At 21.9% G+C, this 27,686-nt stretch overlaps 2 protein-coding genes across 2 annotated transcripts in view; one reads left to right on the forward strand and one right to left on the reverse strand.

The window, feature by feature from the left end:
- Window positions 1-27,686, forward strand: part of LOC129609516 (28S ribosomal protein S9, mitochondrial) — a 46,983-nt gene that overhangs the window by 7,825 nt on the left and 11,472 nt on the right. The gene's annotated exons all lie outside the window — the stretch shown is intronic.
- Window positions 622-26,458, reverse strand: LOC129609513 (transient receptor potential channel pyrexia). The gene is made up of 3 exons (XM_055521463.1): window positions 26,356-26,458; window positions 7,847-8,223; window positions 622-3,672 (listed from the first exon to the last, which is right to left on the reverse strand). The coding sequence occupies exons 2-3, from the start codon at window positions 7,954-7,956 to the stop codon at window positions 780-782; spliced, it is 3,003 nt and encodes a 1,000-aa protein (XP_055377438.1). The 5' UTR covers window positions 7,957-8,223; window positions 26,356-26,458; the 3' UTR covers window positions 622-779.

Genomic DNA, 27,686 nt, shown 5'->3' on the forward strand with positions numbered 1-27,686 from the left:
ATTATATTAAAACTTAATTGATTTTATATTTTCTTAATTTCAAAACTAATTAGTTTTAAGATTATATGTATATATATAAAAATTAATTGACTAATTGTTATATTTTATTTCTAATAATACTTGATTTTATTAAATCACTTTATTAATTTTATGATTCAATTTATGATGAAAAATTATTATATAAGTAATAGACATATATATTTAATTAAATTTCAATTATTTGTACAAAAATTTTGAATATTTTCTCTAAAAATCTCTTCTATATACTTAATATTAATATTTTTTTTTATGCTATAACATTTGTGTTATAAAAAAGTTTTTAATTTAAACTAAAATTCATTCAGAAAATATTATTGGTAATATTTTATTTTGAATATTTGGACAGAGTTGAATTTAATTGGGACGGTTGCAGTTATAATTACTCTGATAATTATGAAATTAAGATAAAAATAAACTGAAATATCTCAGATGTGTGAGATTTTCATAATACACAATTTAAGTTTTACCGTCCTTTTATAATTTTTTTTTTTAAATTACCAAAAAAAAAAATTTACATTATACGAGTAACAATTAAAATTTGATAAGAGAAACCAAATAATTCAAAAATCTTTAACAATTATTTGAAATATTTAAAATTGGTAATGAATATTTACAGAAAAAAAAAATGGAAATAAAAATGTTAATAAGATATTAGATGCAATTGGTCGCTAATTATATACACAAATATTTGAATTAAAAAATTTTATCTATACATTTAATTTATTATGATTGAATGGAGATTATTTTTTAAAATTATTCCTTTGTTGTTGATTTGATATTACCAATAATAATTTATCAATAACTTTAGTAGCTTGCTGTTGTTGTTGAAATAAAGCTGCTTTTAATTCTTGTATTTCAGTTGTTAATTGATCTAAACGTTCAGCATTATCATCAATTTTTGTTGTTAATGTACATAAACTCATTGTATCATATTCAGTTTCTGTATGTGGTCCACTTTGTAAATAACTATTACATTTCATATTGCTAGAACTACCGTTATTACCATTATTACCATTTGAATTATTATTATTATATTTGTTTTTATATGAAAAATATGTTGCAGCACTACTTTTTGCTGATATTGTATGACCATTATGTTTTCTTTGTTTACCAACTTCATATGCATTCATTAATATATCACGTGGTAATCTTTTTTCACTTGGATTTAATGGTTTAACACATAATACAACTCTATATGCTTGTGGTGATACTAATGCTGTATAATGTAATAAATTTCTTAACCATGTTGGTAAATAACCATTAAATAATGCTGATTCAATATATGATATTAATTTCGTTTGTCTAACTAATTTTGAAAGACCAGCTGTTTTTTTTAATCCTTGTATATCATGTACAGCAATACCAACTAATAAATTCATTAATATTATTGTTACAAATAATAGGAACAATACAAATGTTATTTGGGCACTTATTTCTAATAAAAATGGTGGATCTTTTCCATCTGGATCATTAATTAATAAAGATAAATCTTGTTCACCTATCATCATAACTAATACTGTTATAAAACCCATAAATGGATTTGCAAATGATGACGATGATGGAAATATAACACAAAAACTTATCGTAAATCCAACTAGCATACATGAATATGCCATAAATAATTTTGCAAATTCACCTTGAACTTTTGTATACATCGCAACATAAACATCAAATACTGGTAATTGACCAATCATTAACATTAAATTTGTCCAACCTAATAATACAGCAAATGCACCGATATGATTTTGAAATGTATATGTTTGTTTCGTATAAATATATGATATAACAAATACACTTGTAATAACAAACCATTCCATACTATTTTCAACTTGCATAAAATATTGCCGAACAGACGTGTAACCTGTTATACCGTACAGCTTTCGAAATATTTCAATAATCGTTATTGCTACTAAAACCCACCATTGCATTTCCATAACAAAAGGATTATTACGTAACATATCACCTAAAATTGATTGCTTCTGGCATAATTCCTGTGCTAATATTGTTGTATTATCATCTTTACTGCCATTATAACAATTATGAGCTAGTGCCGTTAATACATATAGAGTCAAAAATAATACAAATGTAAAACAGAATATTAATCTGCCAATATAATATTTTCGTATTTTACCCCATTTTATATATAAAAATGCTGAACATAATGGATGCTCCAAAATTTCTTTTTGTCCTTCATCAACAAATGTATTCAAATAACTAATTTCTCTTGGGTGACAATGTTGTAATAATTGACGAAAATCTAATTCCAATTCAACTTCACGATTAACAATATCCTGTGAATGGTGTAATGTTATTGCTGCATCTAATTTTTGTTGTATCATTGCAACTGATGCCGGTGTTTTACGTGTTATGACATTTAATGCTGTTGTACCTTTTTTAGATTTTGTTGTAACATCAGCACCATGATATATAAGCATTTCAACACATTGTGCTAAACCATCTAATGCAGCTAAATGTAAAGCTGTAAAACCATAAATATCTTTATGATTAACATTAGCACCCCATGATATTAATGTTTCCATAATATCGAAAGCATTTTCCGATTTACCAACAGCTGTATGTAATGGTGTTCTCTGATCAAAATCTTCAGCATTTGGATCAGCATTACCATTACGTAATAATGATTCAACACATTCCAAACTTGATGTTCTAGCAGCTAAATGTAGTGCTGTAAAACCTCGATGATTTTTTAATTTTGCATCAGCACCTTTGGCTAATAATAAATCAACGCATTCACAATTACCTTCATCAGCTGCTAAATGTAATGCAGTTGATTCTTTTTCTCTTATACAAATTCTAATATTGGGATCGGCACCTTCCGCATTCAATAAAGCTTCCAAACATTGTGATAAACCTAAATCAGCTGCCAAATGTATTGGATTTGTACCATTTGGTTTTAATGAATTAACATCAGCACCTTCAGTTATAAACAATTGTACACATTCTAATGAATTTGCTCTTACAGCACAATGTAATAATGATTCTTCACAATTTGGTTTTGTTGTATCTTTTGTTATTAATGCACCATTATTTATTAACATTTTAGCTGTTTCTGGTGAATTACCAAAAGCAGCACAATGTAATGGTGTATAAGTTTTTGGTTGTAAATTGACATCTAATTTTTTTGATATTAAAAAATTTGTTGATGCTAAACAGCCACTAAATGCTGCCAAATGTAATGCTGATATACCATTTTGATCATAAAAATTTAATTCGGCACCACATAATATTAAGCCTTCTAATAAATCCCAACGTTTTAAAAATGATGACCATAAATATGATAAATTTTTTTCAATTTTTGTTGTATTCTCATATGATTGTTGTACATTTTCAGAAATAATATTTCCATTTTCAATTTCTTCAAATAAACGCATACGGCCACCGGCCGCTTTCATTTGATCTATTAAACTATTACGTAATGTATCATGACATATTAATACACTTAATTCACTTGTTGGCTCTTCAAAACTATCATACATACTAGGTGCACTTTCAGCTGGTGGTGATGGTCCACATTCCATATATTCAAAATCACTTGTTGGATATTGGGCTTCTATCATAGATTCAGGATCATTTCGCCATCTTACCATCATCCCAGGTGAAACTGTTTTAAATCTAAATAAATTAATGAAATAATAGAAAAGAGAGAAAAAAATATATATTATTTAATTAGAATAATATCAATTGCAAAAATGTAAATATTTTATTAAATTTAATAACAGTAAAAATCACAAATTTCTATAATATTGGCATGTAATGCTTATAGAACCTCAATTATATGTTCGATCATATGACTTTGGTGTTCGATCATTCGCAGTGACTTTGGTGTTAATTAATTTATTAATTTAATTTTAACTGTTTCAATATAATTGAAAAAGTCTCCAATCGACACTTTCTATTTGAAAATTGACTTTTGCACAATTGAATTTGAAGTTTCGAAATAAAATTTTTCAATGAAATTTTTTACCATAATTTCACAGTTTTCTTTTGAAAATATAATGTAAGTTACATTTTTAAATCCCAACTTCTAAAAATTCTTGAATATTTAAATACTTATATGTTTATTTTCTATAAAATTTTAGAATTCGTATTGTTTTTTTTTATTTAACCCTCTATGTATGACAATAACATTGTGTTATAATTACATTAACTTTAGATGACAAGTGACACTTAGAATTACATATCGGTCGTATGTTGCAACAATGAAATAACTCAAAAATGCTATGTCTGACTTATTTATACAGATATAAGTACTTAAAACTTCTCTAATTTAAAAAATGTCGCCCATATAAAAAAATACATACTTTATAAAAAAATGTATGAATAACGAGAAAAAAAATATTAACCTCAAAAGTTTAAAATTTGGTTTTCTCAAATATGCAAATTTAGAGTTATGTCACGATGTGTATTTTGTAAAAGGGCGATTTTATATACAAAATTATATTTAAAAAATTTATTTATTTTCTTTTATAATTCTAAATTGGCAAATTTTTAATTGAATTCACATTACTGTAACATTCGTTCTTCAAAATTTTAAATTAAATAAAATTTATTTATTTAAAATTTATTAAATTTGTGTATTTTTACTGTTTTCATTGCATATTTATTAAACACTAAATCTATAATTATTATTTTACTAATTGCTATGTAATTATTTTCAATTAATTATTTTTTTACCAAAAAATTTGGTAAAATTACCATTTAGAACACACATTACACTGATATAAAAAAATATGTACACAAAATTAAAGTGTTGCCGTATTTTATTTAAAAAAATGCGTTAAATTTTTATTCATAACAATAATTCATATATAACGGTTATATCATAACCGTTTAAAATTTAATGATTATTTAAAAATGGGAAGTAAAGAATTAAAAAAAATTACCATTTCATAATAATTTAATATTATTGTATATACATATATATATTTTATAATTAAAAAAATAAAAACACAAAAATTATTTACAAATTAATTGTTTTACATAAAAAAATTTTAAATTTCTAAAAAATTAAAATAATATTCAATAATTTTTCATAATTTATTCGTATGAATTTTTAAAATTACAAAATAATTTTAGTTTTTTTATTAAAAATAGAAAATTTTTTTAATTTGTTTTTGAAATTCCCGTCGAACTTTAAAACTTTCTAATAATTTTAATTATACTTAAGTTCTGACTTCGACCATTTCACTAGTAATACTAATTTATTAGTATTGTTCTATTGAAAATTTTTTTCCATCATTTTTTTGTTCGCCATTTTGTTGTTTTTTTTATTTTTAATTTTGTTTGTTGTTTTTTTTTTTTAATTCTGATTCAAATTAAAGAGCTTAAAACGTGAAAAAATGAATGTTTTATTTGACAGGTATGTAATTTTATGAAATATGTATATGCAATTTATTTATATTATTGTTATTATTATTACTTATTATATATGTACAATGAAATTTTAATAATAGGTACATATGTATGCACATATGTATATAATACTTTGTAATAATTGTTTTTTGTATATAGAAACACAATTCATATTCAACAATTTTTAATTATTTACGACAGGGCTTTAAGACAGAAAAATATTTGATGATAATTTTGTCAGTTCATATACATTTGTTAATCATCTCTTTTCTGTATTGTGTATTGAACTTTGTACCGTTATCATTTATTTTTATTATTTTTTTTTTTTATCGATAGAATAAAATCGGGGCACAGAAAATAAATTTCTACTAAAATCTAAATTTACTGTTTCAAAAGGGATATTGAAATAAATTTTTAAACAGTGTTTTTACAATCGTATGCCATGCTTTTGTCAAATTAATAAAAATAATTTAAATACAAAATTCCTGATATTTTATAAATAATATAAAATAAAGTTGCTTATGCGCAATTAAAATCAGATATTTTTTAGTGAATTGTCTTAGTGAATTCTGAATTTTGTTTTGAGGCTCATGATGACATTGATGTGAGCGACTACCGAAATGCTAAAATGTGAGCTAGACTTATTCTACAATTTATTTTAGTAACAAAGATGAAACGTAAGGCATTTAAAGCCATTATGGGTAGAATTTGTTATTTTTTTCTTAAAAAATACAAGATATCGCAATGCTGACAGATTAAGAGCAATATGGTAACCATATCGTCTTGAATATTTAGTATGTACATAGGCACAGCGATAATATTGTTTCTGATAAATTATTCGATATCAATTTTACAATATTCCCATAACATTTCCTATTTTAGCAATAACCATTTTTTCTGATATCTTGATCGTGAATCTCGTAATTTTACTCACCAAGTGAGTGAAAAGAATTAAGCGCTGCTATAGGCAAAAGAACGTTAGCCACCTATTGAATAAGTATTGTATTACTATCTATATAATTATAATTTAATAACATTACTTATTTATTTTTAAAAATTAATTAAAAATAATTTAAGTTAAAATATATTATCTTTAATTAAGAGAATTAACAGCAATTACAAAATATAATTGTGTTTCTCCTCTGTCCTTATCCTATGACACGAAAAGTTGTCCGAAGCCCTCTTAACTCATAAAAAATGAGTTAATAATTTAATAAGTTAATGAGTCTAATAACTCATAAAAAATTTAATTTGGCGGCATATTAAACCATTTTAAGTTCAAAGTGAAGCACTTCTGCATATACCCTCGCTTTAATATCTCTTGATTTTTTAAACTGCAGAATATATGAAAGTATGTATCTGTTAATTATAGTAAAAATATCTATATAATTTTAGTTATTTTAATTAGATTTGTACGTGCTAATAGTATATAATACGTAAATAACTATAGGATTGGTGATGATCATGGCACTTATGGTTGTTTTTTTTTTTTGTTCAATAAATTTTTTAAAGTAAATTTTATTTTCTTTAGAAATTTTTTAGAAATTTTTGGTGCTAATTAAATTTGTAAATATAAATGAAATATTTTTAAATATATTGGATGAGAAAATAAAGTGATTTTTAACACAATGATTATGATAAAACGCTTGAAATAAATATTTTTTTTTTTGTAAAAAATTTAATGCCACAGTGTGTTTATTTTTGTGTTTTACACAAAACACTTGATGTCTCTCGCGTTAACAAATCTTGTTTTGTTTATAAAAACTTTCCAAAAGATTATTAAAAAAATTATTGAAAATTAAATGGTAGTTTGTCATAATTAAATTTTTCTAAATGATTATTAAATGAATTCCACTTTTATAATTTCGTTATAAAATAAATACTAAAATGAATTAACTTACATGCTGCCCTAATGCAATATTTTGGCATAAAATAATGTTCTTGCAAGATATTGCAATATGCCTCTGGCATCCTTGTTAATTTCTTGAATGATAATTAATGAAAACTCAGTGTAGGAAAACATTCAATTTGTTGTACAATTCAATATACACAAAAAAAATTCCATTTAATTAGATTATTTAATAGTTTACACAAAAATTTATTTTCAGAGTGTCAAGATATAATGCCAACTATTCACTCGTATGTATATTAGTAAAAAATACAGAATAAGTAAAAGAATTGTTTTGATTTTCAATTCCATAGTCCACAAAATTCTTTTGTCAAAAATACAATTAATTTTTACATATATATATGGAAGGATAGTGTAAGAATAACAAATCTTATTGAAATATTGTGTTGAATGTTGAAAACATAATGTAAATTGGAAATAATGATGCTAAAGGAAGACAAATGTATTGAGGCGCTTAATTTTGTTCAAATCGAATTTGTTCATGTTTTTGTAAATCTATATTTAAAATTAAATATAATTATATACCTATTTGATCCAGATAAAGGTGCTTCCTGTTCATTTTTAGCAAGTACACTTGATGTTCTATTTATGCGACGTGTTTTTGCTGTACCTTCTTTATAACCTAAATTTTCCATAACTTGTAATCCAAGGGTCAAGTTTAGGAAATTTTATTTTTTACTTATCAATTTTTTTTTATTTTCTGTATTGTTTCTATTTAAAATATTATTGATATATTAAATTTTCAATATAATTTTTTATATTTAAAAATTTCACTATAAATTCGTATTTATTTATTTAGTCTGTTTTTTTTTTATTTAATTAGAAATTAATGATTATAAATGTTAAGATCTTTTTAAATTGTCACTCATTAATAGGTTTTAATTTTCGTTATGTTGGCAATGCTGTAATATTGAAAAAAAAAATATTATTTATGATTTGTAAAATTACTGTACAGTAATTTTACAAAGTCTGATTAAATTTAGCTTCAAATTTTACCAATATTGATAAATATATATGGCTTCTTCTAAATGCACACTCCCTATATAATTTTGTAAATGTATAACAGAAATACAATATAATTTAGGTTATTATAATATTATAAAAATTTTTAATTCAAAGACGGATTAACATCTACAAATTAAGTTAAAATATTAAATTAAACTCTTTATTAACAGATCTTATACTCGTAATAAGCAGTTTTCTGTATATTGTAAAAAAATGCAAACACTTTATTGTATATCACGCGCCATATATCGCATCGCACCTTAAAGAAATTTTACAATGTTACGCATTTCGAATTGAATAAAATCAAAACCGTACTTTCGAAAATTTTGGATGCTTTTTATAAAATTAAGTTTTATTTTATGTTAAGTATTACAAATATAAATTAGCCAATATGTATTTAAATTTTGTTTTTATTTGACATTTGCAAAGTCATTGTATTTAATTTCGATTTTAAATTCGGTTTAAAGGCAGTTTTATGGAAAATTACTGTTTGAAAATATCAATTTAAAAATTATTAGAATTTATTACATTTATTTAAAATTTCCGATTTTGATTATCATACAAACATAAATTTCAATTGTCAAAAAAATGTCAAACTATTAAAAATTTAAAAGTATTTTAAACATTCTTATAAAAGTAATGTATATAAAATCAATAAATTAAAATTGAATATTTTTTTTTAATTAATTTAAAGTCAACAAATTAATATTTTAAATTGAATAAGCTACCCCTCTACGTTCAATGAGAACGACAACTACAACGGCTACTTATTACAAAAACAAATTTTTGGTGTCGTTGAATTAAATGAAATTTTAATTTAGTCCTTGTAGTTGAAAATTTGACAAGCGGAACTTAGTGGAACTAGAACACACTTCATTGTCAAGTCGTTATCAAGCCATTGTCATATTAAAACAAAACAAATTGTTTGTTTTCTTTTTCACAGAAAAACATGGCCGCTTTTTTTTATTTTATATTTATATGTTTAACGTATATGAATTAAATATTGTAAAAATGCCTATTTAATTTGAAAATTTTGGTTATGATAACACTATAATTTGGAAAATTATAGTGTTATTACAGGAGTGGTTACTCCTGTTGCATTTTGCATTAACCACGGACGCAAATATTTGTTAATAAAAATTTTTTCAAATGTAATTCTCATTATTTCATAATTAATTCTCATTATTTTATCAAATGTAATTAATTATTTTATAATTTCAGCGGTTTCCTACTTTACTTAATATTATAAATTTTTTTGCTTTTATATTCAAATCACTTTGAATTTATAATAAATATTTTTATTAATTTTACTAATGTTATTAATTTCATAAACCTTTTCATAATCTAGTATAAAGAGTTTCATTTCATTTTTAAAATATTCTTATATATAATTTTAATTGTTTTATTTATAAAACATAACTCATCATATAAATTAGATAGAAATTTAAATAATTTTTTTTGTAACATTATAAAAATTTAACAAACATTTCCTTTTTTACACTTTCAAATATTTTTAATCTGATATTGATAATGTTCTTTTCTAAAATAATTTAATTGTCTATTATTCAAAAAAACCAAAAAAAAAATAGAAGTATAGACTTTAATACAGATTGCATAATTTTATAATTTTACCTTCATTGTTAATTTATTTGCTTTTAATGTCAAACAATATTAATCAAACATTTTTACAATTTAGTTTATAAATTTTCATATATACACATACCATATGTAATTAATTCACTTTAAATTAAATTTTATTAACTGTTTATTTTATACATATATAATTTATTTAGTTGAAAATCAAATAATAATAATATTAAATCAAATATAACACAGCATGTATGGATTTCGAACATTTTTATTTGATTAAAATGTCAATTGTTTAAGAGAATTTTATTGTAATTTTCTCTTTTCTTTTATACAATTTTTTTTTTCTTATTTATACAATATTAAAATTGTGAATTGTTTTGATTTTAAAGTATAATTGTTAATAAATTATCATTCATTTTTGAATATAATACATTCAATATAATTTCATTCACAAAAAAATAACTTATTTGTTATACATACGTTCAAAGTTCAAAAAAAAAAAAAATTTTTTTTTTAATTAATGTAAATTAATTTTATACTTGATGTTTTACTATTAATGTACAATTGAAGACATTTTGTTGAATTAAAAGATTTGGCGATATGTTATATACGATATAATAATATCGTATATAATATCGTAATATAAAATATCGGATTATATAAATATTTTTTATTATATATAGACTCCTCATTATTTTAAAAATTTTTTGAATAAAATTACTCTTAATTTATTATACAAATATGTTATACTAAACAAGTATATACGATATTAAACAATTATACTGTTATAAAATCATTCATTTATTCAAATAGTTTTTTATGATTTATGCAATTTTATTGAAACTGATCAGTCAATTTTTATTACATACTCGTATAATACATACATAAATTTACTTACTACAATTATTATACAAATTCGAAATGGTGGCTGTTGTTTTTAAATAGATTATCCTTAGAACATCATACTTAATTAAATTATTGTAAATTGATTAAATTTTAAATATTAAGTATATATTTAGTACATATTTTTTTAAATCGACAATATAATGGCAACAAAAACTATTAATATAATAGTAATTAAAGGAATAAAATTTGCTGGAAGTCTGATTTGCTGCACGATATTTGTTTGATTTATTTTGAAATGCAAATTGAGGTGCGATTGAATTTCTTATTTATTATTTAAGGTGCGATATACGAGTATGGAGTGTGATATACAATAAAGTGTTTAATTCCAATTAGATTTTCATTAAATTTTATTGAAATTAAAAAGAAGGGAAACTATAAGGGCTCATATAGATATGCAATTTTTAGTTTTGCCATTGATGTTTGATTGTAGAATCGCTGCGTGCACATCAAACCAACTAAATTATTGCATTAATTTAAATCGAATGTGTTAAATAAAAATTGCAATCAGTTTGTAAAAAATTACAAACTGTTTGATTGTTTAATTGCATGCGATCATACAGTTGAATACAAACCTATATGGAATACAAATAAGCATAATCAAACAGTTGCAAAATTAAAAATTAAAAAAGTTGCAAAACCAAAAATGTGCATCTGGACCCTAAAATTTTCTTTTAGATATTTCTGTTAAACGTTTGTTTTAGTGTCTTATTTTTTATGATCTATCAATTTTTCGTTTTAGAAAATCTGCAATAAGCAAGTAAATCAGTGCTGATAATATTATATGCCTTAGTAGCTTAAGAAACAAATTTAAATGTTCTTACTATAAAATAGATTTTAATTTAATGTTGCTCATCTAATGATTAAAATTTTTTACAAAATTATTCTAATCAAAATTTCTAAAATTCTAAAAATATGAAATTATCTAATTTACAAATAAAAATGAAGCAATGTAAGCTATATAATATAATTTTACGTTGTTAAAGCATAATTTACGAATTATTTATTTATTAATTCATTTTTTTTTTCAACTGCCCATAACATAATTTATCATCATTAGCACATATTTTGTATTTTAAATATACATTCCAATTTAAAACTTGAAATGAAATTGTAGACAAACTGGATTTCATTCTTTTAAATAACTGAACAACTCATTTATAATATGTAAAAGGGGTTAATGATTTGTTAGTATAAATTTACCGAAAAATAATTTTGATTTTATTTTTTGTTAATTCTTTTCATCCTTCTCTTAATTATTCCGAGTATCGGGAATTCTAAGAATTTCAATTCAAACATAAATGTTATTTATTTTTTGTTTTCTCAAATCTTAATTAATTGATTTTATTTAATATTAAAAATATGAAATCATCAACAAAAATTAAATATTTTAGTAATATTTTTATTAAAATTTAAGAAGAAAAAAATTTAATTTATTTAAATAATTATTTAAAAGGATCAATTTGTTTTTGTTTTACGGAATTTTTTTTTTTTATTTTAAAAAGCCTATACATTAAATAAAAATGTTGATTTTAAATTGATAATTGAAATTCATGAAAACATTCTTATTGCGATTATTTTGTGAGTCTGTCTGTTGTTTGTAAAATATGTACGTAGGCATCCAATAATTCGATTAAATTTGCACACCTAAAAGTATGCTAAAATTATTTTTTTTTTAAATTATTTGATATTGTGAATATTGCGAATAATACCAGAGTAATAATGGCTCTTATTACTCCTTCAGGCAATATGAGATTGAGTACAAACTCTGATTCTTTTAATCTTATTTGTCAAAATCCTGTCTTATTAAAATTTATTAAAAATTTATTTTTCAATTTTAATTATTAAATTTGGTGGCAAGAAAATGAAATTTATATAATTTGTCTAAAATTTTATTTCAATTTGGAATGTGTATTTATGAAATAGTTAAAAAAATCAACTTGAATATTGCTAAATTCAACACATTTGCTTTGTTAATGAAAACAAAAGTTGAATTTCGATTTTTTTTTGTATACTAACAAAAATTACCTAATAATATTAAAACAGAATTAGATTATATGGAATAAGAATGTACCGCGACCAGACAAAAATTCTTAAAGTGTTGCCTTAAGAAATAAGGACATCTACCTATATGCAATCATTCAAATAACTTTAATTGCCGAATAAATCAAATTTAAATTGTGTCTGCATTTAGGTGTTAACATAAAAATTTTCTTTTTTTAAAGTGTTTCAATTAAATAACATGAAATTTATTTTTTGAATGTCTACTTTTAATTAAGAAACCTAATCAAATTTCTTATATTAAAACTTCAAATTTAAAATCATTGAAACACAATTTATTTGCAAATGGATTATCATTAGATATATGTACATACATGCAAAAATATTTTATTGACAATTGGACTCGTCTATATAATAATATGTTAGAATATAAAAACCGGAAATAAGTTTTTCGTTATAAATTTGTGATATTAAATAATTTTTCATTATAATATGCCTAAAATATTATTTTTGTACCCGGTATATTTGTAAAGTAATTTAACAAGATTCTATAGCTCTTAATTGAGTAATTATTTTATTCAAATTACTTAATTTTGAACATACATATTGGGTATTTCTAGATATATATATATTTTGTTTTGATGTGTATGTAAGAGTTTCCATAATAATGTTGTTTAATCACTTTGTTAAATGTGCGTGATTTTGATATTCAAAATCATAACAAATTATTGTTATTTACTAGCTATGTATATAAATCTGTATATAAATCAATAAAATATCAAGTGGCAAAATATATATGGAAGTATATGGAATAATCTCATAAAATTAAATTCAATTTAACAGACTATAATTTAACGGCTGCTCTGCTTCTAAAATAAACTTATATAACGTCGCTTTTCATTTGGTCAAAGTCAATTTAAATGAAACCTATACGCAGTTAACCTAAATTTCAATGGAACATTGGAAGCGATGGGAACATTGAATCATCACTTAGATTGTAGGTTGTTGGTTTTTGGAAATTGTATAGGAGCAAGAGAACAATTCCTCCTGGGCAACCGTAGATATTCGTGATTAATTGTAGTCCTCTACTCGCTCGTTTATAGTATTACTGTTCCAAAAATAAAACTGGGGATATCTCCTTGGGAATTGGAGAGAAATTCCTGTAAAAGATGTTCACGGCGATTTTGTCACTGTCCCCACAAGACCTAAACAAGACGAAATCTGACATTCCTATCTCATATAAGTGATCTTTTACTGAAATTCGCAATCCGATTTCTATTGTTCCAGTAACTTGGGAATTAACTTCCCTGACCATGATTGAAAAGCATTTTCATTACCTAATAAATATAATGAAAAATTAATGTCTAGCTTGGTAGAAAATCAATTATGACAGCTCTTTGTTATGTCTAGATTTTTACCTTAACTATCAATGACAACGATTGAAATTCAAGTTCTTATAATTTTAACTAATAAATTTAAATATAGATGTCGCAACTATACATTCATTAATTAATAGATTATCCATAATGTTTCTGCTAATTTTTTTTGCTATAATTTTTTTTTTATTTATTCTTTAACAGTGTGTTATTAATGTTATCATTCTATTTAATTCAGAATATTTTTCATCATAATATTTAATTTTATAATTAATTATTTCTTTTACAATAATTTAATTTCGTTTTTATGAATCATAAATAATTTTAAAAATTAAATTGGGATATTTTTTTTAATGAAATTGTTTATGCGCAATTAATTTTATTAATTAGTTTGGTTAACTTGTTTTTTATAATTTTGGTACTTTAAAATTTGATTCTGTATAAAAAAAAAAAAGACGAGAACAATAAAAATGAAAAAAAAATCCCTTGTTTTTATATTCTTTACCTAAGCTATTCACTTTTATTTTTTAATTAATTTAAAAATTTAATTTCTTAATTTTTATTTTTTGTTTTTTTTTTGTTTTCATGTTAAAAACCTACTGTACACGTAATTTAAAAATTTTCATCTTAATTGAAATGAAAACGCAAATGAATATCATTTTAAATTTCCTTTCGTATATAAATTTCCGGTTCATTTTTTTTCCATTTTAATTATATAATAGAATATTATAATTTAAATGAATTTTAATTATATAATATATACTTAGTAAGAAAAATATTGTTGTTTTTAAGAAGAGAATAAAAAATTTAAAGATTACATAGAAGAAAAAAAAATTATATACAAATGTTCGGTAAAATATTTTAAAGAAAGTTCATAGAAATTTTACTTAATTAATAATTATGTTAATTTATATTTGGAATCATTTAAATATTTAAATAAATTTCTAAAAAATTATAAATTGTATTTAGTAAATATACACGATTTTCTCTTACATAGTATAATATGTTTAATTTACGTGTTTATATATGTAATTTGATTATTTTGCATTATAACGCTGTGATTTTTATGTAGTATTAACAGATTTGTTTTTAGATTCTTCTCCATATATACATATATACATGTATAGTTGAGTCACATTCGATTATATATTTCAATTGAATGTGTAGAAATCAATCTGTTAATTTGTTTCAATTAAAGAGCGGTATTTCTGTTAATCCTTGGCTTTTTACAGTAGCATTAAGTGAGTAAGAGCGATAAGTGATCTTTGAGTAAAGGCAAAATTTCCAAAAAAAAATCGAATATTTTTGAATATCAAAGACACCGGTTGTACACAACTATACAAGTGCTATTCCTAATATTAAAATTAAATTTTAAATCAAATATATTTGAGTAAAAAACTTATTATATATATATATATACTATTATACGGAGATAAATGTAAAAATTATAAAAGATTGAACTAAAATTTTTTTATTATATTTAATTTGAGACAATTTGTTAAAAAAAAATATTTATTCAACACGTTATTTCCATAAATTAAAATGAATAATATCGAAAAAAAAAATAGCCTGTAATCTCTTACAATTAAAATATCTTTTGCCTTTTTAAAACGAGTTTGGGACAAAACTGTAAAATTAATATTATGTTCATAATACTTAATTGCTATATAAAATAGAATAATATTCATGAAACACTTATACTGGAAGCGACCCTGGCTGAAAAGTTTGTATTTTGTAAATGTCTAAATTTGTAAAATGTACATTTGTATATAGAAATAGTCTGGTAGGAAATTTGTATGTAAAAAATTTATAGAAACCACATCTTTATCTTTAGAAACTAATTCAAATTTATCTTTACATACATATGATGGATGTGCGATAATAAGGTTCCAAAACCTAAAATATACTATAAGGCTTCATTTTATGCAGTAAATATACTTTTTACAGAAAAAATTTATATAGAAACTTCACATTAAAAAATATTTTATGTTTGTCTGGTAAAAGTAGAAATACGTTCGATAATTTTGTAAAATCGCATAAAATCAAAACAACGAGTTAAAATTAAGAAAAACAGACTTATATTTAATAATATATTTAAAATATTTGAAAAAAATTCAATACAAGCTTACAGTAAACCTATATTCAAATTGAATATGATAACGTTTTGCAGCGTTTGCGAATTGATTTCAAATCACGTTTTCATCATCGGAAGAAACTGCCTCTACAATATATAGTACTTCCGGTAAAGTTTAAAACAAAACAAGAGCGATTTTCTGCAGCGAAATATCAGTGTTCATACAGAATACGCATATTTAAATGAGACTATCCAGAATAAAGCGAAATTATCATATCATATCTGTTTCCATGTGTGTGTAACATTACATTATATGAAAAATACTACACAGCTGATTTTGCCGTCCCGATGTTGTTCTGTGTGAACAAGGTTTTTACAGTAAAGACGATGGATTTTCTCAAAAATTTTTTCCTCGTTCTGTGCAGCTCTTTCTTTTCTGATAATAATTATCAATACTACATGTTTGATAATTGATAAAGTTCAAATTTTTAAATAAAAAATTTAGAAAGATTTACAAAATTTTTAATTCATATGAATTACATAAAAAATTGTTTAAATACAAACATTTTGAGATTTTATCTTGAAAAAAAAACACTTCCTGGATTTATCAAAATATAATAAAATAAATTACTTATAAGTATGTAAATGTCCAGAATATATCTAATAATAATAATAGTGCATACAGGTGTACTATACAGGTGTTTTATAATCAAGCATCTATTAATCAAATTTTCTATTAAAACAATATTTTATCTTAATACGATAAAATCGTTTTGTGTATGTGAAAATCCTAATTTTAATTATTGTTTATTTAAATTTCTAAATTTTATCCCATAATTTAAAAATAATTTCAATAAATCTTTTAATAAATTTTATATGTCGGTATATTGTTTAGTCTATTGTTTTTTCACAATTTTCCCATATACATTCCCATAATAATTAATATGAATACCTTTTAGATTTACAGTTTTGTTTCTTTTTTTTATTTTATAGAAATTTAAATTAAATTTTATTAAGGTGTTAACAAACTTATGACTTAAAACGATGTAAATGCCATTTGTAGTTATAATAAAAACTGTTAAATGTGCACATTTCTTAAAAAAAAAGTGTAATTTCATTTTGTTTTTAGTACTTTTCCAGAAATTTTTTGTAAAAAAAATACTTATTAGTTTCATTCTGTGCGTCCGCCCATCCGTAGAAAAAATTTCTACACCCTTGAAGATAGAAAACTGAAATTTCATATGTACATAAATCTTTACTAGAAACTTATTTCTGTAGAAGAAAATTTTTATCTATCACCTTTTAGACATTGATAAATAGATAATTTCGTTAGAAAAAAATATTCACCCCTTTAAAGTTATCGTCTCTCGAAATTTATAAAATTCGAATTTACGGTACCATATATTTCTGAAACTGCAAGCTTTTCCAAACTTCTATAAATGCAAAAAACTAAAGGTAAACACAACAATTTCTAACGGTACAAACACAATTATTTTTTTTAGCTTACGTAATTAACCCTTAATTTCCAGTATTATGTTGTCGCCTCTTTAAATTTTTTTTTATTTTATTTCGAAAATTGCATATATTTCTCATCCTAAATGTATGCAATCTTTAAAATATATTTATGCATGAATTAAAGTAATTTTGTTAATGTAGTGCATATATAGTACTATAATATGTTCGTTATTTAGTAGTTCTTACTTCCAAATTTATTATTTAATAGTTCTTGAATAAAACAAAAATTCGTACCTTATTATAATAATGTGTATGAACGTAGGTATGCAATTCATTGAGAATTATAGTTACATATTCGCACATGTTACATGTTACAAGTACATATAGAAAATGTTTATTAAAAAATTCTCATCATTTAATAATTATTTTGTGAATATTTTCATTGTACAAGTGCAATTAATTATGAAAATAAATTATTCAAATTTATATATGTATATAAAAAATATTTAGATATTCAAAAGAAATTTTTAAAAAATAATATTAATTTCAATTCAGAGTAAATTCAAATTTATTCGGTTCAAGGCGAATTTGTAAATTACAACACTGAAACTCTATGTTATAAACTTTTTGAATTAAATTTTCTTTGATTTTGTGCGTAGTTAACACAGTCATCATTATTATGAAACATTACAAGATGAACAAGATAAATATAGCGATGGAAACCATTGCGAGAGAAATTTTTAAATTTTTACTCATTAACTAATTTTAAACGATGTACATCTTTCTTGTTGCCATTTGAAACTGAGTATTTTCAAACTAAAATATATAATTAAAATTGAAAACTCTTAGAGTAAGCAGGGGATTGTTAGCTTTGTGTAAAAATTTCTTAATCGATTTAGTAAAAAAATTACTAATCAAATGTTTAGATTTTTAAATTTAAAATTAAATAATTACTAAAATTGAGAAGCGAGCCTTATTTTTATTAATTTAAAATAATATGTAAATGCATAAAATATTATTAAATAAAGAAGTAGTTTAGAGTAGTTATTAAAAATGGAACCCCAACTGCTGGGCAGAGTATGTATATATTTTAAACAAGTTGTATATGTAGAAATAAGTTGTTTTAAATATAAAATTTTAAATATTTTTTATAACTACGCAAAATTTTATTTTATTTAAATTTATACAAGAAAAAAAAAATGGTGAAACAAATTTTTGATTCATATACAAATATATTCAAAATTATTAGCTATTAAGTATACACACTTATATTATATGTGGTATATATTATGTATGTACGAGTATGTGTTCTTATGTATACTTGTTAAAATATTTCATATATTTTCTGATAATTTAAATTGCAATAAAATTGCAAATCTCTTTTCATATCCAATTTGTATGACATTTATAAGATTTATGAATATAATGACGATTTTTATTTTTCTTTTTTAAAGAATATTATAAAACATGAAAACAGTCTATGTTTGTATATATGCATAAATTGAAACATTTTATGTACATACGTTTTATATAAATCATTATATACCTATGCTGCATATATAAGCACACAAAATTTTTAAAATATATTTTCTTTTAAAAAATTTGAATCCGGTTTAAATTATTCTTAGACCCGAGAGCGGCTGACCAGTGATCTAAACTATTATACTAAAAAAATTGTATTATTTTTGTTTTTGTTCGATATTTTATGCAATTTCATATTAAAATTGTATATCAAGTAATAGGCACAGTGTATATTATAGTATATATCGTAAACTGTCCTATATTTACTAATCTACCAAAAATAACTAATGTTGCTAATATAATTTGTTTATAAATATTTCTATATTATCATCAAAATTGTCATATAAACTGTTTTTTGCTTTTATAGAATTGTCAAAAATATAATTACATCTGTGCAAAATTATGCTTTAACAGTATCGCGTTTATGAAAATGTCTATTCTTCTCTGTAATTTGTAATTAATTTTGCTTGTATTTTAAATTTAAAACAAAAGATTATAGTTGTTAAAAATTGAAAATATATTTTTATTTTACTGCAACAGATGAAAATACAAGTTGAAAATACAAAAAAAGTGTAAAATTTAATATTGAGAATTTTTTAAATAGTTTGAACCTTCTAATGACATTATAATATAGAAAAACTCTGTTTTGAATGAACAAATTTCTTAATTTTTAATAAAAATTTAAGAAAGTTTCAACACTTATTACAAAAATGTGAAAGTGAAAATATCTTGACGTGATAACATATCAAAGCGCAAGTTTGAAGGTGATAAAAAATAACCACATAAAATCAAATAAAAATTGTAGTAGATTAACACACGTGATATTTCTGTTATTAACCATCACATCACTCGCAATCAGGTCTGTACGTCTATGACTAACAGAATAAAAAAGTATCAATCATTTCATTAACATCACCGATATTTTTATACGATACGTCTAACAAAATGTTAGTGATTATAGCTTAATTGTTTTAATATTGAATTGTTAGCAATTTACAGTAAATTAATAATTAAATATTATAGATATAATTAAATAAAATATATTTAATACCGGGTTCAATAAAATATACCGGGTGATTCAGTAATCAGTATCTTAACATATACGTATATCAAATATGATTAAAATTTTTGTTCAAAACTAAGTGTCAAATTATCAACAATTTCTGAGATACAGTGACTTTAACGGATTTTTACGAAATTTGTACTCGCTCAAGCTTTTTTGCTTATACCTTTCCTTCCGAAAAAATTAAAGGTTCAGACAAACAGTTTTGTCTAGTATATGGCTTAAAAACAACACATTACTTGATTACGTCTTTCATGTACTTTCGGAATACCAAAAATTCTAGTTCAATTTAAATTTTAAACTGTATATATGTTTTATAAAATTTTATCAGTTAATATTGTATATATTTGTTTGGTATTCTTAATTATAATATCTGGTCAATCTATAATCATTTAGTCTAATGTCAAATATAAAAAACTTAGAAACGAAGCATCACAGAATCATATTATACATATATGTATATAATAAGTTTAAATATTGTATTTTACACCACATTTTAATACAAAAATTATATTAGAGTATAACTAATAAAAACTATATTAAATGATATAAATGCAAAATAAATGTATAGTGAATTTATTTTTAAATTATTCAATTTAAATAAAAAAACAAATATAAGAAGAATTGAAATAAAATAAAAATTTTTCTTCTAATTCTTCTATCTCTTTTTTTTACATTTATATATGCATGTATATACCAGTATACATACTTATATTTCGAACAAATTCTTTTATTCAAAAAAAAATATAATATTAAATTTGCCTTTTTTATTTTCTTATATTCAATATTTTGAACTTCAAATTGAGTATAATCATAATAATATAAATAATAATAATAATATTATAGTGTAATAAGTATATGTATAACATTTTATCTTTTTACAGTTATATTTTGTTATATAAGCCTGCAAATACATAGTAAGAAATATTTATAAGGTATACGGTTTACATATACGATAAAATTTAAAATTAAAACTGTATGATAAAGTTTTATGACATAAAAATTATGTATCAGATTGAATCTCAGAATTTATGTCAGAATTTAACAATTTGCTATGAAAATATCAACCAATTCAATAAAAATTAGCTGATCGCGTTGTCCAAAATAATCGCAAAAAATTAATTGTCACCATTTTATTTTCAAAAAAATAGGATAGTATATTTGATGAGAATAAAGTAATTTTCATTATTTTCCGTTAGACAAAATCTAATGTCAAACAGGGTTTATATATATGTATTTATAATCAGACCCAAATTAAATCGTAAATTATGTCGTATATGTAAACAGTAACGTCAAATATGCAGATATGTATGTATGTACAGTAACAAATATTTGAAATCAACCTTCTTGTTTCGTTGATCTAAAAGCCCTTTCGCATTTAAGAAATAGACAAAAATAAAAATTATGAAAAGAGAAAAATTAAGGTTTCTAGAACTAAATTTTTTTTTTATATTAAACTTCCACTTTGCATATTCCTTATATGTACATAGCATGAAGCAATGCGTAAGTGGGTATATTTTATGTCTAATATATGCATCTACTTAGTTATAGTGTACCATTATGGCGATGCTCTTTTTTTTTTTTTGTAATATAATTGTAGATTTATAAACCACTTTGAGATATTATCTCATATACAGATCTCTTCTTCAAGTTCAAGGACGAAAACAAGAAAACGTAAAATAAAAATCATTGTATATTTTATTTTCTTATTTTTTCTTTTATGTATTTGAACTTTTTAATTGTATGTGTATATGTTTGCACTAAATTTATGCATCAAACATAAGTTTATATAATTTACTTAATTAAATTGTTATGCAAAAAAAAGAAAAACAAATTTTATAAAAAAAAAATTTCATATTTTATTCAAAAGAATAATTTGTAAAAATGGAAGAATCGAGAAAAAAAGATAAAAATTTAAAATATTGTAAAAACAGAAATAATTTCAAATTTTATTAAATTTTAATATTAATTTAAATTAAATAATGAAATTATCTCAAATATTCTTTATGGCAATTCAAATTCAAATTGTAATTAGAAAATTTTCATTGTAAACAAAATGATTGTATTAAAAAATTTTGAAAAACTAATTAAACTGGAAAACTTTCTAAAAATTAAATTCAAATTTTCGAAAAAACTCAATTTCTAATATATAATTTCGAGTATTCTTTAAGAATAAGGTTATTCGAAAGAAAATGTGTTACAGACATTCAGCTACTAATTTCACTAATTATTATTGTAACAAAATTATTAGAGAACATGCAAATCTAATTAGAATTGATAATTTTATAATTAGTTTTACTCGTAAGAGAATTTTGCTCGAAAATTTATATATACATGTCCATATCGCAGATGACTATTTCAAGTTGTTACAAACTTCGTACCAAAGTTAATATACCCTAAATAAAGACGGAGGGTATAAAAAATGCTTTTTATCAATAGAATTTTTTAAATAGCGCATTTAAATAATATTAACAAATTGGAACTATTGTGTGAATTTATCGACAATAATAGTTTTTGTAGTATATTTTGCCTCGATAACGTTTATATAACATTTATTTCTTATGATTAATTAAATAACATTACCATTTTTAATTTTCAAGTGTAAAGCTTACTTCCATAATTCAAAGAATTGTAAATTTACATTCATTTTCGCATTTATAAAAAAAAAAATTTTATATTTAAAATTTATTAAGTGTAGATTTATTAATCTACTACATAAATTTTTAATAAAACATTCTTAATTTTATTTTGTTATGTAAACATTATTATTAATATAAATTTTTTTTTTTAGTTAAAAATTAATCTAAATTTAAACTCTAATAAAGGCAAGAAACAAAAAATGGAAACTTACATTTAAAAAATTTCTTTATATTTATGGCTACATAATATACAGTAGCATATAATACGGATAGTATATAAGTGTTAACGTTTGTTAAATATATCATAATTATATAAATAAAATTATCATTTGATTATCATTTAATATATAAAAATTTTTGATAGTATCTGGATGATAAACAGTAAAAAAATATGTGTGAGTATATTCACATTTATCTATATGTAACTATTTAATGTAGAGATAAAAAATAAATAACGCAGATTATTTTTAAAAAAAAAATTTACTGCATCTTTTATGATAATGCGTGCTCTGCTTTATAAAATGAGTCAGTTAAATAAAAAAAAAAAAAAACAAAACTTATTTTCCAAATGTACCATCATAAATACATTTATTATTTATTAATATTAGTAATTTTTATTCAATATTTAATTGATTAAAATTTCACTTGAAAAAAATTACATGGTAGGTAGTAGATATGTGCATTTATGATATTGTTATGTGTAAGAGACTTAACGTTTTGGAAATTCATTTTTGTATATACCCCTACTTATAATATTTATGCGGGGTAGCAATATTGTATATTGTTTATTGTAGATGGAGCCAACGAATGAATTCTTAATAATTGATACCTTGCAAAATTTACTTGAATTTAAAATTTAATAAATATATTGCCATACACTTAAATAACCTTAAAAATTTCGAATTATAATTCTGAAAAAAAATTAGAAAAATTCGCTTTAATTTTATTATTTTTGAAAAGCATTTGAGTTATTCTTCCTTAAAATTCAGAAAATTTCATTGCAGACATTAAAAAAACTAATTTCAGTCATTGATATCTAATTTTTAATACTGAAATGTTTTGTATACATACAATTATAATATTATATAATTCTCCGTATAACCTACTTGAATTTTGTTTTCAAACTTTGCTACAGGTACTTGCATTTAATGTTAAGCATAAGAAGTATATTTTAAGCATAAAAATTTGAATATTAAAGTTATAGTGGTATATTAAAAAATAAAATTGTTATATTTGTGAATATTCTCATATTTTGTATACATATATCTTTAAACGAGAACGGCAATACTATTTAAATTTTTCTCTTTAGTTTTTATTTCTTTTATATTTCGTGCTTCTCACCCACTTTCTCTTTCTCTTTCTCTGTCAATATCTTCTTGTTTTATTGTATTTTAATTAAATTATAAAAATTTATAACCTCACATTTTTAATTTTAAACAGCATTTATTTTATTTCTTATTTTTATTATTCAATATTTTCAACTAAATAAATAATAATTTACTTGATGTTAGTAAGTCAATATACTTAATTAAATTATTGTAAAATTCTAACAAAATTTTGATCGTTAATATACAAGTAATTATAATTATTATTAAGCAAACAAATATTAATTATTTAAAATAATAAATATTAAAATTTTATATGTTTTTAACAACTTTGAAATTATAGGGTACTTTTATTTGTATGTGCATAAAAATGTATATTTAATTTTTTTTTAACTATAATTATTTAATTTTAATTAAATTTTATTTATATTTTATTACGTATTTCATTTGTCATTTTAAAAACGTCAAATTATTCAATAAATAATATATATATATATATATATATATATATATATATATGCTTTTAATTTAATAAATATTATAAAGATTTAAATTGTTATAATATTATTAATATTATAAAAAAGAATTAAAATACAAAAGAATATTTTGTGTTTTATATTTTATGTTTTTTTTTTTTTTTAATTTTTTCCTATATAAATCACGTTATTATTGTGTGATATTCAATTTAAAATTAAATATCTTTTTTTTAAATTAAATTAAAAATATGATAATAAATGAAATGTATATAAATGGTAACGGTAAAAGTGAGTGTCAGGTAAAATTTAAAGGGTATTCGAAATTAAATTATGCATTGCTTACAATAAAGTTAAAATTATTTAGGGTGAAAGAGAAATCTAATATCAAATTATCATCTTACTCAATATAATATTTAATTGCTGATTAGAACAGATTGCACAGATTAATTGGACTTAGAATATGATTACTTAGAATAGCAGACCTTTATGCAAATATCATAAGTTATTGGTTCAAATTTTGATATCAATTTATTTAACTTAAATTTAAAGTCACGTAGTGATACTGTAACAATTAATCAAAAATATAAATGAGTTATTAATTTCAACATTTACAATTAAAATTTAAATAAAAAAGCTTGAAATTTTGAATTTTTTGAATAAATTTTGAATTTTAAGCATACAGTATAAGAAGAATTAATTTAATTATTCACTTAAATGACAAATCATTGACTAATATTTATAATTAATTATAATAATATTAAAACAATAAGTTTAAAATAAAAAAATGCTTATAAAAATAATTGATAATTAAGAAAAGTGCAATTACCACACTTTCCGTTTTTTTCGCACCCAAAATTGTATTTAATTTCTGTCAATTTTACATATGTCATAAAAAATGTCAAATATTTTTACAAATTTTATTTTATAATGAATTTTTCGGAAATTTAATTGAGTATTCTACAGCTGACAAATTGAGTATTCTACAGCTGAATTCATTAAATTCTATTCTATTTTATAATAAAATATTTTGCAAAATATTCTTTTCAAATTGAAATTTTTATTGGAAATTGCAAAAAAATATTGTTGTTTAATTATTCAATTTAAATAAATATAGGTGGAAGCTATGTCATGATATCATTTAATTGAAACTTCTTTTGTCGTGCGGTTATAGAGTAAATTCAGTTTACCTTAATTATTGATATTCTACTAATAATTCTAGTATAAAAGAAATATTTTTTTAACCTTTACCGTAACATTAATAACATATGTATAGTAACATATGTATGTGCATAATTCAATGTAATAAATATGGTGAAATATTTTTATTAATAGTTTTTTTATTTAAAATTATATAATTACAATTAATTTTCATTTTTGTTATTTAAATATGAAAAAAATTTATTAACAATATTTTTTTTATTTTTATCATAAATATTCATTCTGTCTCTTTTTAAATAAATAAATAATTTATTAACTATTAATAACCGTTATTTTGATTTTAACATGTTTATGTTTTTTATTTGTTTCTCTTTCTTTGTTTTTGTAACTGTTAATGTTGTATTGTTTTTATTTAAAATTACAAAGATGAATGAGATAAACTTATTACTTTTATTTTTTTTTAGTTTTTTGCTTTTTGTTTTAAGTTTGTTTCTCTTTTTTTTTTTTTTGTTTTGTAATTTTTTTGGATAACGTTTTAAACTCGATGACGGCTAATCTTTAACTGATTTTTAAAAATTTATAAAGAATTTTTGTAGCAAAATTGTTCAAAAAAAATATACAAAAACAAAAAGAAAAATAAAAAAAATAAAAAATAAAATTCAAATCATAATAAGAAGAATAATCAAAATACCTAAAAAAGGAATAAAAAGCAAAGAATTATAAGATAATCAAAAAAAAAAGAAGAAAAACAAACAATTTATTTATTTTTTTTTTCAATAGAACGGTAAACTTGCGAATTTCGTATACACATACAAATATATTTATTAAAATATGTATGTGTATTATGTATGTATCTATTATCTTATATAGTAACAATAGAAAATAACAACAAACAATAATAATAAAGTTGGGTCAAACCAATGATTTGTATTGTAGCATTTTTCCCTTCAACAAGTGAAAATACTGCTTTTAAATACAGTCTACGCATATCTACCACACTATTAAAATTATTTTCATTCATAAACGAAACTATTTCTAGGATTGCATATATTTAGGATGAACGATTTATGCAGTCTTTTAAATAAAGCGAAAAATAATATAAAGAGGGGTTCACATAATGCTCGATTTTAAGGTTTAATTGTGTGAGTTAAGAAAAATAATTATATTTTTTAATGTTATGGAATTTACCTTTAGCTTTTTGCGCTTATAGAAATTTTAAAAATCTTGCGGTCTCGGAAATATAAGGTGTCAAAAATTCAAATTTTACAAATTTCAAGAGGCGATAACTTGAGAGGGGATGGACATGGAAAAAAATTTTCTTCTAACGAAATGAAGTATTTATTAGTGTCTAAAAGCCTGAATTAAATTTCAACCTTCTACAGACTGGGGTCTAGAAGAAAAACAATATCAAAAATTTGGAAAAAACGGACTTTAGATAACGGTAAATTTGAACGGCCATTTTGTTTTTCTAAAGTTTAACAGTAGTATACCGCGCTAGGGGAAGCAAGCCACTGCCTTTCTACGTTTGCAAAATTTCAAAAATGCTTATGGTTTCACTGCACTAAATAGTTAAAAAATGGCATTTTTACGGAAATAAGTTTCTAGTAAAGATCTATGTACGTATTAAATTTCAGCTTTCTATCTTCAAGGGTGTAGAAGTTTTGTAAACAAAAAAAGCGTCCACGGACGGACGGACGGACGGACAGAGTCAAACTAATAAGCACTTTTTTTCAAAAAATTTTTGGAAAAGTGCTCAAAACTTCAGCTTAAATGATCATC

The sequence above is a fragment of the Condylostylus longicornis genome, unplaced genomic scaffold (genome assembly GCF_029603195.1).
Source record: "Condylostylus longicornis isolate FDR11 unplaced genomic scaffold, ASM2960319v2 ptg000040l, whole genome shotgun sequence".
NCBI classification, from domain to species: domain Eukaryota; kingdom Metazoa; phylum Arthropoda; class Insecta; order Diptera; family Dolichopodidae; genus Condylostylus; species Condylostylus longicornis.

Bases quoted from the DNA above. Each gene is read 5' to 3' on its own strand.
- LOC129609513 (XM_055521463.1), bottom strand. From the start codon at position 7,956: ATGGAAAATTTAGGTTATAAAGAAGGTACAGCAAAAACACGTCGCATA. The intron at 3,673-7,846 runs GTATATAATTAT...TAATTTATTTAG, and splicing joins CCTTTATCTGGATCAAATAG to ATTTAAAACAGTTTCACCTG.